General features: G+C 46.6%; 1 protein-coding gene across 5 annotated transcripts in view; it reads left to right on the top strand.

Moving 5' to 3' along the window:
* The window catches only part of FUBP3 (far upstream element binding protein 3), a 285,902-nt gene that overhangs the window by 34,964 nt on the left and 231,195 nt on the right, over window positions 1-19,743 (top strand). For all 5 annotated transcript variants that reach the window (XM_086924812.1, XM_086924814.1, XM_086924813.1 and 2 more), the window contains exon 2: window positions 4,909-5,017. In XM_086924812.1, the coding sequence (XP_086780938.1) occupies window positions 4,909-5,017 (109 nt within the window). The remainder of the gene's footprint in view (window positions 1-4,908; window positions 5,018-19,743) is intronic.

Genomic DNA, 19,743 nt, shown 5'->3' with positions numbered 1-19,743 from the left:
CACCCCACCCCAACTTCTCCCTCAAAACACCCCAACAGTCAACTTTGTGCAAGTTCAAATTCCATTGTCTCAATCTTACGTGAACATCCCCCCCCCCCCCTCCTGGCACCCCAACCCCAAACCAATAGAAGGTATAGTCCCAGTCCTGTTAGTCCACACAGGGCTGTGGTAATGTTTCTTACACGGGTCATCTCCAGTGGCGGCCACTCTGGCCCCCCAGCCGAGTCCCCCCCATCACATGGACGTGATGTGAGCATTAAGTGATCTCCCCAGCCGGAATACCATTCACTTAGGGGAAGAAGTCTCTTTGGCCACCTCTGCCACGGCCTCTTGCTCGTTCCTTTGTTATGACAGAGGCGCCTGGTTTCAAGCGGTGTGAGGGGGATCGCCTGTGGCCCACCGTCTGCCAGCCCCCCCAGGACGGTCCCTGTGAGGCGCTCGGCGTGGGCTCATCATCCTCTTGGTTAAGCCCCAGGAAGGGTGCAAGTATCTTTGAGTGAGCGCAATTGGTGTAACTTTCCGTTCCATTTAAATATTAGTCTGAACGGGTGTCCCCAGGAGTAGGGGGTTTCGTGCTGCCGCAGGAAGTCAGTTGCTTTCTTAAATTCCTTTCACTTTTGCAGGGTAATGGCCGACAGGTCTTGATAGAAGGCTATGGGATTACCTTGAAAACGGATGGGTTTTGCTTGTCAGGACTCCCGGAGAATTCGCTCTTTTAGCTGGAAATCAGGGAGGAAGGCCAGGATGTCTGGTGGCGGAGCAGAGGCCCGCCTAGGTAGCACAACCCTATGTGCCCTGTTAATCCGGATAGTAAAGTCTGCTGGCTCTCCCATAATTGTCCTGAAAAGGGTTTGCAAGTACCCCGTGACATCGGTCCCCTCCGCTTTCTGAGGGACCCCCCCGGACCCGTATGTTTCGACGAGAGCGGTTTTCAAGATCCTCTGTCTGTGAGTCTTGGGACCTCCTGTTGGAGCTGTGTGATTTCGTCGCTTCTGACCTGGTCCGCCTCTTCAATGGCCACCACACGTTCCCCAAGGGTTTCCACGTCTCGCCGGAGCTCTCGGACCTCGCCCGCTACGTCCTGCTTTAAGGACTTGAATGCTTCTCTGAGGGAGTTAAACAATGTCTCCAGGAACGACCTGGTGATGGGTGCCTGGTCATCCCCAGACGCCGGCGACGTCTTCGTGGTCACTGGAGAGGGTGGGTCTTTGCTGGGTTTGGACTACGTCTAGGCCAAAAGTTCAGGGAGTGTTTGTGGCCCTTTCTTTCCTCTCTGTCCCGCCATGTTGTGGTCAGCTCCCCAATGGGCGGTGGGTCTCTGCGTCAGCAGCACACCGTCCACCTCGCCCGGGGTCGTGGCAGCGGACAAGGGCCCACCTTTGCAGCGCAACCGCCAAGGCACACCACAGTGATTAATGGCCACAGGGCCAGTATCGCAGGTTGGTCAACAGTGAAGCAGCAGGGTCAGCCACACCGGTAATGGTCAGACAACGGCTGGGCACCCAAAGAAGGCAACCGCCGCAGCCAGGTAGGTGTGTAGCGAGAGTGGCCCTCTATTCTAAGTAGCCACGGGTCTCCCCTGTGGATCCCTCAGTCCGCACTGGTCGGTGACGGCAAGCGAGTTCAGGCTCCAGTAGGCCTCGCAGGAGTGCGCGCTATCTCGCCTCCCCAGGCGTTAATGCGGTCTGACCCTCAGGCCCTCGGTCAGCCCTCTCACCGGGAGCTCGATTGTGCCCCCCTAGCCCTCGCTGCAGCGCCCTCCTCCGCTTTCCTCACCTTCCTCGTGTGTCAGGCTTGAGGGCAGCTCTGTGGCTCTCCATAGCAGACTTCGGCCCCTCGGCTCTGTTCAGCTTCCCCTCAAGGTCCCCCCCTGAACCCGTGGGGGTCACAGGGACATTGCAGTGCTGGAATGGCGGGCTTCGTTCCAGCGCCGTGGGGGCGCGTCAGCAGGGCCGTGCCAAAGGCCGCGATCGTTAGTGCAGAAGGCCCAAAGCCGGGGCCTTGATTTTTGCGACTCCTGGCCGGCCCGCGCCTTAGCACCGGCCGGGTCGCGGCAACAGGAATGTGCGCCGGTCTGGGCCAAAGCTCCGGCAATATCGGCAAGGGCCTCCCTCGGCAGGCTCCCAGGTGCTCTGTTCGTCTCACCGCCGGGGGAGGCAGGGGCAGCGAGCAAGCGGTCGGCCGATTGCAGCTTCGTGGCGGCCACCAACACTCGGCCGCAAGTCCGTTTTGTGCTAGCATCTTTCACTAGCAGTATGACGACAACAAGGGGCCACCTCAACAATCCCAAGGTGCAGATAATAGCACGCGGGGGACCTCGCTCACGCCACATCCGCAATGCTGGCTAAGCCCAGGCACAGCGATCTCGCAAGCCGGGCGGCGATCGCGGGCAATGTGCACAGGCACCACAATGGTGGGCACAGTCGTTCTCACAAGCCATCCACGGGCGCCGGATTTCACATGAACCAGGTTCTAGCAAGGCTGGGGTACGTGCCTCCATCCAGCCCCTACCTCGCAGCACCCGAGACCCACTGGACAGTTCTCGTGGTGTTCTTTAGGAGGCGACCCCGCCCCTGGCCTCACTTCAGGGTCCGCACAGCCGTGGCCTCCGGCAAAGAGATCGCCAAGTCGTGCACTCCTCGGCGGGCACCCGCAGCTTCCTTCACTGCGCCCATGAGGCATTCCTATCCTGGGCAGGATATTCCCCCAACAGCATACGGGCGAAGCTCCTCCCAGTGGGTGGAGGCCTGCGAGACTCCAGTAGCCTGAGCCTCAATTTCGAACGCACTCCGCCGGCAGCACGGCACAGTACCTCGCTGGCTTATAGCACCCGCACCTCCGCTCACATATCTCGGTCCTCGCAACTCTCCCCGTGTAGTCGCCACACTGGCAGCTTTTCATGACGTGGACCTGGGCGACGTTTGGACGATCCGAAGTGTAGGATTTAAGTATTATTTTATCCCGGCCTGCGGAGCGCACTAAAAAGAGCGGCCATTCCGCTTTGCAGCAGGCCACGCCTCCCCGCCCTCCAGTGTACACTGGTCTTAGTAGATATTTTTCTAATACTCTATGGTGCATGTCTCATGAGGGTTTCACTGTCTGCCAACAGTGTTGTACAGAGTAAACTCTCTCCATAGTTACCACTGTTTACAGTAACAATTTTCTTATTCATATCAACTTAATTTCCCAGTATGGGTTTGGGAACTTTGAGGGGTTGGATACAGATAAAAGCGGTCTATTTGGTGTATGGAATGGGACAAATGTTGCAAAATAACACATTCTTGTTACACCTAAGTGAGTTTTATCTGTGATGCCATTAATGATGCTTCATAATATTCGAAGCTATGTTGGACCTACCTTCAGGTCTTTAATGTCATTCTAGTTTATAGAGTAATGTGTACAAAAGAATCATGGATGATGTCGTCAGGGATACCATAAGGTATGTAATTTGAGGTGTCATAAAGGTCATAGAACATGTCATGGGTATGTAATAAGTTAGGTCATTAGCAGTGCATGGGTGTGGCTCAAGTTATAGTTAACTCTGCTGACTATAATTGGTGATTTTCTGTCTTTTTTTTAGCTCATAACGTTAATGTTACTGACCTGCTTACCTAACCAGAACGTTTCTATTTTATGTAAAGTAGCATTTTATGAACATACGTAAAGTGGCCACCATCCCGATTGCCTATGCGGTGCAGGGGGTTGGCAAGAGGGCCCCCCTCCTCAAAGCAGGAGACCCTCCTTCCATGTAAACTCTGCCAGAGCTAAGGCAGCTTTAGTAGGTAGAGGATTGTAGGTCCGCTGAATCTCTTCAGGTATTACTCCTGAAGTTACCCAGTCTGTCCAATTGCTACCCGGTGCTGCCTCCGCCCCTGTGCAGGGACTTCTATTCGCCGAAACGCAGGACCTCACATTATGGTGACTCAATTACTACTTGTTGCAGGCTCTCTATCTCTAAGTTTTGCCTTTGCCAATCTCCGTTAAGGGCATAAATGAAACCAGCGATTGGCTCAATTTTTTTATAGGCTTGCATCTGCCTAGTTAATTGAGACCTCTTTACTATGCAGCAGAAACTCGCGCTGTAAGTTATTGATGCATTATATTCTACATCCGGTATTTTAATCTGAAACATGAAAACCAAGTGCTAGCACTGTGCACCTCAGTTTCTTGCATAACGCACTCTGGTTTGCCCTAGCAAAAGAATGTGGCAACTCTTGTTTATATGTGTGTGATATCGGTTTGTATTTTTGTTGAGTAGACGCATCAGAGTATTGATGTGAATGCTCTAGGTAGCTTTTGTGCGAATGATGCCTGTGCCTTGTATGTACCACGGACTGACTAGGAGGTGGCGTAATATGGCCTGGGTGTCTTGTGGTGGAGTGTGCTTGTGGAGTGTTGTAGGCCATCTTCAGTAGGCGTATGTTTTGCTTTTGAAACATGAGTGGCTTGGGTATGTTTCTGCTATTGGCGGCCGTTCGCTTCTACAAAAGCTTCTTTTTGCCAGATGACTTTGGTATAATTGGCCATAGTGTTATTGGTCGATATCTGCTTACAGTGTTTGGCTTTCTTTTGAGACCTTGTGCCTGAGGTGTAAATAGTTTTATTTGATCTGAGGCGTGCTAATGGGGACATGGGCAGGGCAATCATTGAAGCCTCCAATATGTGACAGATGTGGTATCCAGCATTCAGGTGCTGTTTGGTTATAGACACATTTATTTCCCTGGAGTCAGTTTTGTGCTAGCATCTTTCACTAGCAGTATGAGGACAATCCCATGATCCAGGTCTGAGTGCATGAGCTTTTTAAAGATGATGATGGGCAGGTAGGAGGGGAAGGGGAAGGTCGTGGGAGGTCATTTCAGGGAGCATCGATTGTCCCACTGACGCTTTTTCATTTCTTCTGTTAAACAGATAGCTGCTAAAATCGGCGATGGTATGCCCCACTTGAACAACTCTACGCCCTTGGTGGACCCCTCTGTGTACGGCTATGGTGTTCAGAAGAGATCCATGGATGATGGAGGTAACTTCATCAGGCTTATGCGCCTCTTCTCCACTAAACTTGAGTTTAAAAAAAATGGAGGATATAACTGAACTTCAGAAAAGTTTAACCAAAGTTAACGTAGTAACTAGATTGCAACTGCCTAGTTTGTATCTGTACTTCAGTCTGTCCAGTTGTGAAGATAATGAAAAATTCACTGTCTACTTTTCATTTAATTCACCATCGAGATTAGGTGCTTTCTAGGACACTGCTGAGCCTTCCTTGTTCCTCCAAGGGTTGAGTGTCTTGCTCATGTACCTCGGATATGGGTCTGGCTGAAAATGACTTTTATTTAAGAAGGGGGGCAGTCTCTCCTCTTAGCTGCTCATAAGCAAAGCTTTGCTGCATATAGGTGAATTATAAGGGGCAATGTGTGAGTACTGAAGCAGTCAAACAAAATATTTAAATACTATTTGATTAATGCAGAGGTCATAAATCGGCGCTATAGTACTTTGATTGGAGGTGTGTCCACGGCATGGTGTGTTGTCAAGACATTGTAGGTGTCGCCAAGGAAAGCAATCCATCAAACCTGTTTCTACAAACAATTTTAGTCTCCTTGTCTACAAGCTACTGCAAAACGTCTAGTAATCGGTGTCTTTGTTTGCCAGGACTACTGTTTCTATATGGAGTGTTCTATATAGTGCAGAGTGCACCCTAGATGGATGTGTGATCTCCACCCTGTGAATGGTAAAGAAGGAAGGCTGCATATACTTCTCACTGATTGTGCTACTTGTATTCGCCAGGCCTTGCTTTATTGTTCTATTTCTGCGCTTTCTGACAATTTCCCCTGTTTTGTAACTTTCTTTTTTTAGACCACACACTTATAATCGTGTTTCTCTGCTGAGCACCACCAAGGAGTGGTAGTAGTTTATCTTCTCTTAGTGGGTTTACTTTACTTTATCTGGAGAGTATTTTTTGTGCTGCACTTATATCTCCAAACAAGATCCCAAGGTTAAACCACGCCGGGTAAAACACGGGCATAGACTCCAATGCGGATGCAAAAAGGATGATTTATTGCAAAATCATGTCAGGATGACTCGTTTCGACCGCCAAACTTCCTTAATCACATACATACACATAAGAAACATGGCCCGTGTCCATCATGTGTGTACAAAACATGATTTTGCACTTAACTGACTGTTTGGAATGTGGTTACGTGCCCATCCTGCTTGTGTATCAAACTTGCTACTTAAGTACATCCTGCCTTTGTTTAGGAAGAGTAGTTCCATACCTTTCCTGCTAGTGTAAGAATTGTGGTACACTGTCCATCCTGCTGGTGTGCAGGGACTGTGGTTCAGTGCCCATCCTGCTGGTTTGCAGACTGCTGTTCAGTGCCCATCCTGCTGGTGTGCAGGGACCGTGGTCTACAGCCAATCCTGCTGGTGTGCAGGGACTGTGGTCTACAGCCCATCCTGCTGGGGTGCCGGGACTGTGGTTCAGAGCCCATTCTGCTGGTGTGCCGGGACTGTGGTTCAGAGCCCATCCTGCTGGTGTGCCGGGACTGTGGTTCAGAGCCCATCCTGCTGGTGTGCAGGGACTGTGGTTCAGATCCCATCCTGCTGGTGTGCAGGGACTGTGGTTCAGATCCCATCCTGCTGGTGTGCAGGGACTGTGGTTCAGAGCCCCTCCATCTGTATCTGCAGGGACTGTAGTTCCGTGCCCATCCTGCTAATTTTAGTTTCATGCAAGCATGTGCCCTACTTGTTTGGACTGCAGCATTTTTTTTCAACTTGTATTCTTTTAATGTATCTTGCTTACGTTGTTGAATGTGTTTTATTTCAGCTGTGCCCGAGCGTGAATGCTAGAATGTCAGTGTTTGAATGAAACATTTTCTAGCTATCGCGACAGAATTTTCTATTCTATTAGGGACACGGAGGCAAAGATTATGCTTCTCTTTACTGCAAAACACGGCAGCCAATTAAAACAACTTTAAACGGCATACCCCCGGAAGTACAACCTCCTCATTGGTATGCACCAATCACCATCAGTCCAATACTGTATATAGTCTTTGAAGAACATATAACTTCCACTTGCTTTGCAACAAAACTTTTTAACACAGTCCAAACTTGACTGCCAAAGGCTGAACCTCCAATCCTCCATCGACGAGAGTCCAAACATGACCAGACGTGGAGCCGCTGTCGTCCATGCCTTACGCCGGCTTGTTCTGTTCTCCTGAAACGAGAATAGACTTCTCAATACCCCATACACCAAAGGTATGCAAGCAAAACAACGGGCGGGATGAAACCCCACATAGAGACACATAGTCCACATCATTATCAAAATCAGCAACACATTGCAAATACTGTTTCATGGGTGGGATAATCTTCGCCTCCGTGTCCTTAATAGAATCGAAAATTCTCTGTCGCGATACCTAGAATTTTTGTTATTCTATGTGTCCACTGAGGCTCTGATTATGCTAGTTTAAAGTTGACACAACACATTAGTAGCAACATCTACAATTCGTTTGTGATAAAACGTCTTGAAGGTAGAATCAGAAGACCAATCCGCCGCAGTTGTCATATCCTCTAAGCGGGAACGTGTAGCAAGAGCCTTGAAAGCCATCGTTCCCCTCACTGAATGGGCGCCAAAGGCTGAAGTATCAATACCTGCCAATTGCAATAACCAGGAGACCCACCTGGCCAGCGTAGGAGCAGAGACTGGGCGGAAAGGTTTCTGTAAAGAAATCAACAACTGTCCTGCAACATCAGTCCTAAACTCTCGAGTACAATCCTCATAACATTTCAAACATTGAACCACACACAGTTTACTGTGATGAGGGAATGCAGGATAAGAAATACACCTAGAATTTGATTTAGTACGTTTGGAAATAGTAGACGACACCCCTGAAGGAGTGAAAATTCTACCTGATATGTCCAGGGCACGAACATCAGAAACATGCCTACATGAGATCAAACATAACAAGAGGGTCAACTTGGCCGATGATTGCTTACACGAAAGACGTTCATTCGCCGGCCAATTTTTAATAAAATGTAACACCACATTCACATCCCACAACCGAGAATATCGGGGAGTGGTGGGATTTTCCAGTCTGATACCACGTACCACTTTACAGACCAGTGGGTGCTCTCCCACTGGTTTGCCATCCACATGCGGATGACCTGCCGAAATCGCTGATCTGAAATTATTGATTGTTCTATACACTAGACCCGTATTTGCCATTTCAGATAAGAAATTAACGATCATATGGATACCGGATCCCAAGGGATCCCCTTTCCGTTCAGCACACCAACTAACCCATCTACACCAAGCAGACTCATATCGCTTATGCGTAGATGGCGCCCAGGACTGGGACAAAAAATACAAAGTGTCCTCCAAAATTCCCGGCATTTGCCAACGTCTCCGGAAAGTCTCCATGCCATGAGGCAACAAACCCTGAAGGATTAGTGGATGCGGTTGACCCAGTGGGTTGGTCAGAATCTCGGGAAACGACTGCAGACGCACTGGGAAGGCACATGACGGGGCCAGCGCTGCTGGGAACCACTCTTGTGCTGTCCAAAAGGGAGATACCAGAATCCTCTCCTCCCTCTGTCTGCGGACCTGAACCAGAGTTCTCTGAATCATGGCAAACTGGGGAAAAGCATAAAGCATACCCATCGTCCACGACTGAAGAAAGGTGTCCTAGTTGCTCGCTAGACGATCCGGACGCCAACTGTAAAATTGGGGCAGTTGTGCATTGAACCTGGAGGCAAAGAGATCCACTGTACAAGGGCCCCATTTGGCATTGAGTTGAAAAAACACCCTGGGGTGGAGATGCCTATTGCTGGAATCCCGCAGGAAGCGAGAATTCCAGTCCGCAACGACATTGGTGCAGCCCAAGATGTACTCCGCTGTCACCGAAATGTGATTCTAATGGCAATAAATCCAGTAATCCTTGGATATTTCCACCAGTAATCGTGACCTCGTGCCACCCAGTTGATTGATATACCGTACTGCTGAAACATTGTCCATTCAAAGCAGTATGCAGGAACTCGCTTTGTGTGGTGACAGTCCCAATTGCAAAAGAACCCGCTAAGAGTTCCAGACAATTTATGTGGAGTTTGAGCTCCTCCTGGGACCAACGGCCCCCCGGTCTCTACTGACCCACATCGGGCTCCCCAGCCCCACCTGCTGGCATCCAATTCGATTACTATTTCTGGGGCTGACTCAAAAATGGCTTTGCCAGTCCACGCATCCATGTGCTCTAACCACCATGAAATCTCCGTCCTCTCCTCCTGCGTCAACAAAATCTGTCCCTTATACTGAGGCCTTTGCGGAGATGTACGATCTTCAATCTCTGGAGTGCCCTGTAATGGAGGGGACCCGGGAAAATAGCCTCAATGCATGAGGCTAGAAGACCCACCAATCTGGCTAACGCCCTCAATGATCTAGTCTGCGCAGACAAAGCTTTCCTCAACTCCTTCTTGATGGCTATACGTTTCTTGAGAGACAACAATAGCTGAGCTGTGACCGAATCCACCTGGAACCCCAGAAACTCCATCGACTGAGACGGCGTCATGACAGACTTGTCTGCATTTATGACGAAACCTAACTCCTGAAGGAGTTGCGTCATCAGGGCCAGATGACGAAGAACTGTAGCAACACTTTGGGCCATTATCAGGATGACCCCCCCCCCCCGCTCTCGCAGAAATTGCACCATCAGCTTGAAGAGCTTGGTGAAACACCATGGGGCAGACCTAAGTCCGAATCGCAGCGCTGCGTACTCGTACCAAACGCCTCCCCACTGAAACTGCAGGAACCGCCTGTGGGGTGAAAATATGTGAACCGCCAAATAGGTGTCTTTTAGATCGAGGCACACCATCCAATTGCCTTCCAGAAGTAAATCCCGGAGTAAGTGTATGCCCTCCATCTTGAAGTGGCGATACACTAACCAAGAATTGAACTCATTTAGATTCAACACCAGACGATAACCCTGATCTCTTTTGGGGATGAGAAAACCGTACTGGAAAACCCGTGGGCATGTGGTGTAGTCCGCACAATAGCCCCTTTCTGCATCAGCGGTGCAACTTCGTCGTCCATGAAAGACCTATCGACATGGGTAAAATGAAGTGGATGAGGAACCTAAGCCTGCCTTGGAGTGCTGTAGAACGCTATCTGAAAGCCTCTCACTGTCTGTAATATCCAAGGATCATTTGTCAGGGTTCTCCACCTGTGCGCGAAACCAGCAATCCCCCACTTTGACCACTCCCTCCTGAAGAAAATGTACCTGAATAAGAGGTGTCTGTCGTTGTTATGACCTCTGTATCCTCCTTTCTGGCCTCTGCCTCTACCCCCACGATTTCTGGTTGGGTAAAAGTTGGAGCGATGGGAGTCCCCAAGTCCATGTTGCTCTGAACCTCTTTAGGCCTGATTGAAACCGCGGCCGGGCGCTCGACCCCTGTTACGACCTGCCCTGGTAAAAAGGCCAGCATTAAAGACCTTTTTGATGTTACTTTGGACCTTGTCAAGAGCCGAAAAGGTGGAAAACGTATTTCCTTAGTTTTTACGAACTTATCCCCAAAGAGCAAGCCATTTGCCATGATCCCAGCCTCTGTAGTGGCCATATCTGCTAGCTGTGGTTCGATCTGCATGAGGAAAGAGCGACGCCGTTCCGTAGACACAGCGCAGAAGACAGAGTGCCCATTCCAAGGCCTCTGTCATATCCAGTGGCGTGTTGGACTCTTTGGCCTGAACTGCCGCATCCAAAATCTTCGTGAGGGGTCCGCATACGTCAAGGAGCTTGTCCTAACAGCCCCTCCATGCCACGTCCAATCCCTTTTTGGGAACCTTAGAAAAATTTTTAAGGAATGTGGCCATATTGGGGTCCAGTTCAGGGGTCTCCGTCACCTTGCCCAATAGAGCCGGTCTGGGACATGTCGATCTCAGAACAGAGCGCACATCGCGCTCAAAACCCTGTCTGATATTGCCCTCTACGTAGTGCTCCACCTCCACACATGGCACCCACTCTGTGGATCTAGAGTGTACAATATTTTTAGGGTCGAAAAGCAAGTTCTTGCTGGGATGAAGGGAAGTCTCGGGTTGCGCCCTGCGCTTTTTCTTAAGAACAGGAAGACTGACGAGAACTCCCATAGCCACCATGGTCATTAATGTCATTCGCTGCCATCTTGGCAAGCACCTCCAAAGATTGGTGATGAGGGTCCGCCATGGTGTGACTTAAATTTACGCTTGTTTTTATATATGGAGAAGCACTCCTTAAATCTTCTATAATTTTAACAAAACTTTTTAAGAATTTTCCAAGCATGCTACAGAGTTTATCCTAAACCGTGCCTACCCTAAACCTTCCTACCTCCAGCTGATCACACTCGACCACTGCGCACTGTTGCCTCAGAGTGCTGAACACTTCAATTTTTACACGATTTCTGTGAAACAAACTTTTTTAAAATATATATTTATTCTCAATTACATTCCTTCTGCTTTAACCACATGGCTGCTAGGCGTTTTCCCGTCCTGCGCTGAAAAGCCAAAAGGACCATTATTCATGACGAGCTGGCCTTGTCATCCGCGCACGGCAGGTAAGCGCCATGACGAGCCTAGCTCGTCATTAGCTTCGAAGGGGTTAATCAAATTTAATTTAAAAAAATGGCTTTGGCATCAGCTATTGAAAATATGAACAAAAAAATAAACAGTTTTACAATCTCTCAAATGTTTTTCTTTTAATACATGCAACAATCAATTGTATTGTCAAGTTGAAAAAGATTTCTTCCAAAGAGTGCCCAATGCATTTCGTGCTGAGCCGGCCCTTCTTCGGGGGCCTAAAATCTAAACGAAAGTAAATACTTTATTTAGATCAAAATCCCTGTAAATGACTTTATGAAAGCACCAAACAGTCATAGACCACAACATCTAGTTTGTATATGTGTGCTCCTTATTTGGCACCTTCCAACAAAAACGCTCATGCAATGTGCAAGAAAAACATAATTAACCCCTCCAACGCGTGGTGAAAAACGTGCTCAGGCAACACTCTGTACTCACCCTATATCAAATACACAGTGGAGCATTAAATCTGCAAAATTTGAAAACGGGCTCCCTTAGTCAACTCGTCTGCACCACGTAGAAATCACTTCTATCCACGTCAAACGCTGATCTTACCTCAGTGTAAAGAAAACACTCATCTGCTGAAATTAGTTCTCGCCGTTCGTGACCCATCTGTAGAAAGTAGACCGCATAATTCTCAGCGCTCTCAACTCATTAACAACTGCCGCTATAATACTCAAAAACCCTATCTGTCCATACCTAACACACTGTCTTTCACTCTGTCGACTTCTGGCGCCTGCCGATACTTCAAAAACCTCCACTTCTTCACCAGAGTATACTAACGCTCAAAACGCTGTTAACCGAGAATTCGCGACTCTTCTCAAATCAACACAGACGATTCCTGCGTATGACGTCAACTCATCGCGTTCCTCAGTAAACACATCCACAGACAGGAAAAACCATTACATTGTTTCATGATTCAGATTGTAATTCCAGCAAGTTAATTTATTACATAAAATGCCCATGTGGGAAATTCTATGTAGGGAAGATTGAGCGCAAATTAAAAATCCGTATATCGGAACACAAAAGCACAATTGGGAACCAAAATATTAAGAGCAGTTAACAGTGCTCTGTATGGAGGCAAAACATAGCATAGCCCAAATTCAGTTTTCAGTACTTGAAAAAATAAGATTACATGAAGGCATGGATCTCACCAGATCTTTGCTCCAAAGAGAAACTTACTGGATAAAGCGTTTAGAAACACAGTATCTGATGGGTCTTAATGAGAATTTATTTCGCTTGCTTTCTATGAAATTGTTCATTATGTCATTGCAAATAAGACTTGTGACACTGTAATCTCGTTCAAATGCGTGGAGTCTAAATGTGCATCAGTGTGTCATTACGAAGCACCTAGATTTCATAACTAAGTGATGCTCACTGTTAGTTTGATTCTAGATTCATTTTTACTTTGTCACTATTTTACTTTGAGCTTTTATTTTGTATTTCTGTTTTCATTTAAATTTTTGCTTTTATGCACACATTTAGCACATCTTTTGGAGTATGTAGATGGTTTATTGTAGCTGTATGGGGGTATTTAAGTCCAGAACGTGGAGTTTTGTTTTCAATGGCGCTGATGGAGGTATGTGAATAGTCCGTTGTTTGTGTTTACTGAGGTACGCGATGAGTAAACATCATGCGCAGGAATAGTCTGTGTTGATTTGAGCCGAGTCGAGAATTCTTGGTTAACAGCGTTTCGAGCGTTGATATACTCTGGTGAAGACGTGGAGGTTTTTGAAGTATCGGCAGACGCCAGAAGTCGACAGAGTGAAAGACAGTGTGTTAGGTATGTACAGATAGGGTTTTTGAATGTTCTAGCGGCAGTTGTTAGTTGAGAGCGCTGAGAATTATGCGGATTGGTGCTGAAGAAGCCATCAAAGCTGCAGGTTTCGATGTAGGCCGCTCCCACTTTAGCCGAAAAACTTTAGCGTTCAACAAAATTGGCCTGGGTTCTGGGTCCATGAAACCATTGCTTCAAAGACTCCAAGGCGAACTTGAGTCCGCAAGAGCATATTATGATCTATCCTGATACAGGCCGAAAAATCGCTAGCATATTTCATACTCTGTCCTCCTCTTACGAGGTAAGATGGAGCCCACTGGGACGAGATGGAGGAACTCTTCCTATACCTCGCAGAAGAGCACAATAAGGGAGCCTTTAAAATAGTCTCGGGGGGTAAGGTATATCGAACGCATCTATACGTTGTGCCCTAGATGCTGCTGATACTGCAGCAAGAGGAATAAACTCTAGCTTATTACTACGCAAACATGCCTGGCTTCAGGTCTCTGGTAATCCGAGGTACAGCGAAATCTCCTGGCCCTCCCATTCGATGGAGAACATCTATTCAGCCCTCTGGTAGATAACCTTAGAAAAAAAAACAAAGAGATGAGACAGCCTAAGCCTTGAGAGCCCTGCTGACTCCTTTTCACAGTGTCTCCTTTAGCTGCTCATCTTGCTGTGTAGAATCGAAGACCACGTCTCCTGAAACCTCCACCCCATACCAGCGGCCACAGATCAAACCACCTCACCTAGAGGATACTTCTGAGGCTCCTTTGGAGGTACCACTCTATAGGCAAGGGCGGATTTACCAAACCATCCGACACAACCATCAAACCCTGACTTGCCACTCATTCCCCTTGATCACACACCTGTCAGTGGTGTTGGATATTATCCAAAAATAGGTTGTCTGGGAGCTACCCTTTCTATCCGGAAAAGGATTGGGTCAACAATAGCAAAAATTCAGAGTTCCTTCTCCTGGGTTCACTATTAATCAGATCTTTAATTGGTCATAGGGTCTTCCCTAGAGGAGCACGGGGGTTGTAATGTTACAATAGTTACCAAATTTACACTTCAATGAAAATGGTGCCCACAGGTATCAGCAAAAACATGAAACAATAGTGTTGTATAAAAATATTGATCAATTATTTATTTAAAAGGCATAGTAAAAGCAAATTAGAATAAGACACACCATGTACAAAATTACAAATTTATTCTAGGATTTTACAAACGCAAAAAACATCCATCATTTTTAAAAAGATTATTATTAAAACATCATACTGTCATTTATACAATGATTTTTGTTAAAAATAAATGGGACATAGGAACGAAAAGTGTCGACGCGACGTTTCGGTGCCTCTTTATTTTGCACCTTCTTCAAGGACTCGTTCACGATTCAGTTATTCTACTCTGAAAACATACAGTGATACATAACGTTAGGCCCATATTTTCGTACATTTGCACATAGATATTAATAACATTTCTAGATTTATACTAGTATTTGGTAACTATGAACATCTATCCAAGCACCCTGCGGTTTCTAAGCATTCATTTTGTTGACAGAATGCCAGGGATGGAATACATCCCTCGTGTTATGGGGGTCTAATTGCTGTTATCTAGACACCTCATGTTCTACTCCCTGCAGGTTCTCACTATGAGAGTAGAGATATCGGCTAGGTGGGTTCTTTAATTATTTTTAGTTCAAACTAAACAGTTTGACTTACCCAGGTGCAAACATCCTGGTAATATTTCTTGTACTTCAAATTGAACATGTTTCTTCCTGTGCTCACTGTGTTTCCTTATCTCTTATCTCTAAAGGGAATTGTATCATATGTCATGTTCTACAACTGTACTTATGTTCCATTTACCTGAACTATTTTAGCACTTTAATTGTCCCCAATCTCTTCTAAAACAAGTGACGCTCAACCAAAGACACTTGTACAAGGTAAAAATTGGAATAAAACCATTAAAGTGCTAAAATAGTTCAGGTAAATGGAACATAAGTACAGTTGTAGAACATGACATATGATACAATTCCCTTTAGAGATAAGAGATAAGGAAACACAGTGAGCACAGGAAGAAACGTGTTCAATTTGAAGTACAAGAAATATTACCAGGATGTTTGCACCTGGGTAAGTCAAACTGTTTAGTTTGAACTAAAAATAATTAAAGAACCCACCTAGCCGATATCTCTACTCTCATAGTGAGAACCTGCAGGGAGTAGAACATGAGGTGTCTAGATAACAGCAATTAGACCCCCCATAACACGAGGGATGTATTCCATCCCTGGCATTCTGTCAACCAAATGAATGCTTAGAAACCGCAGGGTGCTTGTATAGATGTTCATAGTTACCAAATACTAGTATAAATCTAGAAATGTTATTAACATCTATGTGCAAATGTACGAAAATATGGGCCTAACATTATGTATCACTGTATGTTTTCAGAGTAGAATAACTGAATCGTGAACGAGTCCTTGAAGAAGGTGCAAAATAAAGAGGCACCGAAACGCCGCGTCGACACTTTTCGTTCCTATGTCCCATTTATTTTTAACAAAAATCATTGTATAAATGACAGTATGATGTTTTAATAATAATCTTTTTAAAAATGATGGATGTTTTTTGCGTTTGTAAAATCCTAGAATAAATTTGTAATTTTGTACATGTTGTGACTTATTCTAATTTGCTTTTACTATGCCTTTTAAATAAATGATCAATATTTTTATACAACAACACTATTGTTTCATGTTTTTGCTGATACCTGTGGGCACCATTTTCATTGAAGTGTAAATTTGGTAACTATTGTAACATTACAACCCCCGTGCTCCTCTAGGGAAGACCCTATGACTAATTAAACAATTGCTGCTGTTGGATATTATCCAACATGGTTATTTTCTTGAGCTCACTTCACACCTTCCAATATGTCGAACCTGTTCCACTACACCAACAGGGGTCTATTCACTATACTTCCTTATTCCAAAAAAGGTTGGGTCCCTCAGACAAGTCTTGGATCTCCGACCCCTACGAAACCAGTACATTCTCTCCGAGCACTTTCATATGGTCACTCTTCTAGATAGTCCGTTGTTACAGCAAGGTGACTTCATGGCCGGACTAGACCTCAAGGATGCCTTCTTTCATGTTCCTATTCAACTAGCTCCTTGCCTGTATCTAAGGTTTCTTATAAATAATCTGCATTTCCAGTTCGTGGAGCTCCCCTAAGGGGTCGCTACCGTGCACAGGGTCTTCATCAAATGTCTCGCGGTAGTGACTACTCACCTGCGCAGATGTTTTTCCATAGCTGGACTACTGGCTCATCAAAACCACGACTCTTCAAGTATCGCCCACACACTACGGTCACCATAAACCTACTGCATGAACTAGGCTTTATAATAAACACCTTAAAATCCAACCTCCAACCCTTTCAGATCCAACCTTGGCTAGGAGCAATTCTCCACTCACAACCAGTAGTAGCTTATCCAAATACTGCCAGGCACTCATTCCCCAATTCCAAGCAAGTCAACTGGTAACGGTGAGAACAATCCTGCATCTCCTCAGCATGATGGCTTCATGTATAGCCATCGTATTCCATGCCATATTGCACATGCGTCTGTTGCAGGAGTGATTAGTGCACATATGGTCTCAAGCGGAGGGTCAATAGGATAATCTAGTTTTGGTAAGCCGTTATGTTACTTTTATTTGTAGCGCGCACGGATACTCAAGAGTGTCCTGGCGCGGAGCCATGAGGGATGGAAGTGTGGTCTTTAAACAAAAATGTGCGTTCAGGTTTTTCTTGAAAATCAATAGGTGCTGAATATTTCGTACGGCAGGGGGAGGGCATTTCAAGTAACAGCAGCCTTCTGAGCGAAAGACCTGCCTCCTGGCCTCTGGTTTTTTTAAACTAGGGACCTGGGCAAGACGTAGGGAGATAGATCACAGCTGTCTGGGAGGGAACATAAAAGAAGAAACATTTTTGCAAGTAGGAAGGGCCAAAGCCTTGCGGAGCACGATGGGCCATAACCAACAATTTAAATGTGACCCTGTCGACCACGGGAAGCCAGTGTAGTGAATGCAAGTGATGTTGTACACTATTCCTGGCAGAAATGCCCAGCATGAGTCTGGCTGCCGCATTTTGGACTACTTGGAGCTTTTTCAACAGATAGCCTGGGACGCCACTATAAAGAACATTGGCATAGTCCAGCTGAGACAAAATAAGTGCACCGGTAACAGTTTCCCTCGCCTCCTGGGGTAGGAAAGGAAAAAACTTCCTTAGGGTTTTGAGAAGACCATAACAGTTGCCAGCCAACTTCTTGAGATGAGTCGAGAAAGAAAAGCTCTCATCAAACCACACCCCCAGATTCTTGGCGGGCTTCCCTGTAGAATTGGGCAGGGGGAACTCAGGTGGCCAGAGAGATTGTGGAAATTAGGAGGGAATTTTCTAAAGAGGAGAATCTCAGACTTCTCTTCATTATACTTGCGTTGCGCAGCTGCCAGACATTTAAAAATGGAAAAGAGACTATGTTGAACAGAAGAGAATGAGTCCACATTTTTATTCCCCAGGTGAAAAGCAGCTGGGTGTCATATGCATAAGCCATCACCTTGGCCCTCAGCCAGGTATACCAGAGGTGTGACATAAATGTTAAAGAGAAGGAGACTAAGAGGACCCCTGGGGGGCTCCCGTTAATTTTGACTGGGGAGAGGAAAAGAACGGAGGACGCCAGATCTGCTTGACCCGTCCTTCCAAGAAGGACCTGAGCCAGCCCCAGGCCGTGCCTGACACACCAATCCTGGCAAGTCGAACAAGGAGTAGTGAATTCAGGACTCTGCCGCTACAGAGAAGTCGAGCAAAATTAATGCTGCCCTCCCGCTCCAAACACTCCCTCAGAGACATCAACCAGGGCCGGTTCTGTACTATGGGAAGCCCGAAACCCTGACTGGGGGGCTGGATGCAAAAAGCCCTCCCTCTCAACAAACTCAATGAGTTGTTTATTCACCACCTTCTCGCACACCCTGGCCAGACCAGATAAGAGGGAAATGGGACAGTAGTTCCCTGGACTGAGGGGATCTAGCTATGCCGTCAAACCTGCCTCTCTGTAATGGTGGAACACCAACAACCTGTTTAAAGGACTGCGTTTACTAGACCCAGTTAAGCAATTGACTATAACCGCGGGTGCATTACTTACAGGATGGAGGGTGAATACGCAACATCTAACTATCCAGGGACACTGAAAACCCAGTCAGCAACCCCTCCACATAAATCATTTGGAATTACTATCTGTTTACCTGGCGCTGTAAGCCTTCCTTCCTTACTCACCTCATTGGCAAGGTACTCCTCATCAAAACAGACATGACTGCCATGTATTATCTCCAGAAGGAAAGGGAAACCAAGTCCCCTCCGCTTTCTCATATAGTCCAGGCCTTTTGGTGTTGGGTTCTCTGACACAGCATTCATCTGTTAGCAGAGCACCTACCAGGAGTGTACAATGACATTGCAGACCTCTTTAGCAGGAAACGCCAACAAGTCCACGAGTGGGAACTCAACCTGCAAGTCCTCCACCAATACCTCAGGACATCCACAAATAGACCTCTTCGCCACAGCAAAAAAACGCCAAATACCCAAACTTCGTCTCCAGGTTTCCACACCCACAGTACAAGGACCGAGTTGGTCAGGAATGCAAACGGTGCTCACTGGGTAAGTAACATTTTCCTTATTCTACTGACTTTGACTCAGTAGTTGCCGCTAGCTTGTTTGTAAAACTCTGGATAGTTCTAAATAATCGTCTTTTCTACCTGCATTGATTAGAGTTTATTTCTGCCATATGGCTTCATTTGCACCAGCATGTGGTTTATTTTTCATAAACTCTCCAGTTCCCTTGAAAATGAAGCAACCTCCGTTATGGTTGGACTGATGTAGAGAAGTGTGAGTAGTCTAGATCATTTGATGCTAGACTGGAGTGCCATGGTCCGTGTGCAGTAATAACTAGCCAATTGCATTCAGTAGTTTTTCGCCTTCGCTGGTGCCACACTGCAACACAATTTTCACATTTGCACTTCACAATGAAGGCCTTACCCTGTCCAAATAAGGCGAGACTACCTCAAACTCTCAGAATATGTGTGCCCAACATGTTTAAAGATGTGCTCCCGTGCTGCTGTGGTATGCAGGACTATTGATTCCCTGCATGCATCCTCGCACTCTCTTCCTAGGATGATAGCGTGCTGTACTCCTGAGACATTTCGTTTTGAAAAATGTGATCAATTTGAGTAGACGAGTGGAGAAGATGACCTAGAATTTGCTTGGCCCTGGTTCATATCTAATCGGTGCTTATTCCGCCTGCTGGCATCCGTGAACCTCTTGAGCGTAGGTGTCTGATAGAGGACTGTCCTGCATG

This window comes from Lissotriton vulgaris, chromosome 5 (genome assembly GCF_964263255.1).
Source record: "Lissotriton vulgaris chromosome 5, aLisVul1.2, whole genome shotgun sequence".
NCBI classification, from domain to species: Eukaryota; Metazoa; Chordata; class Amphibia; order Caudata; family Salamandridae; genus Lissotriton; species Lissotriton vulgaris.
This window is presented reverse-complemented; position numbering and strand designations above follow the sequence as displayed.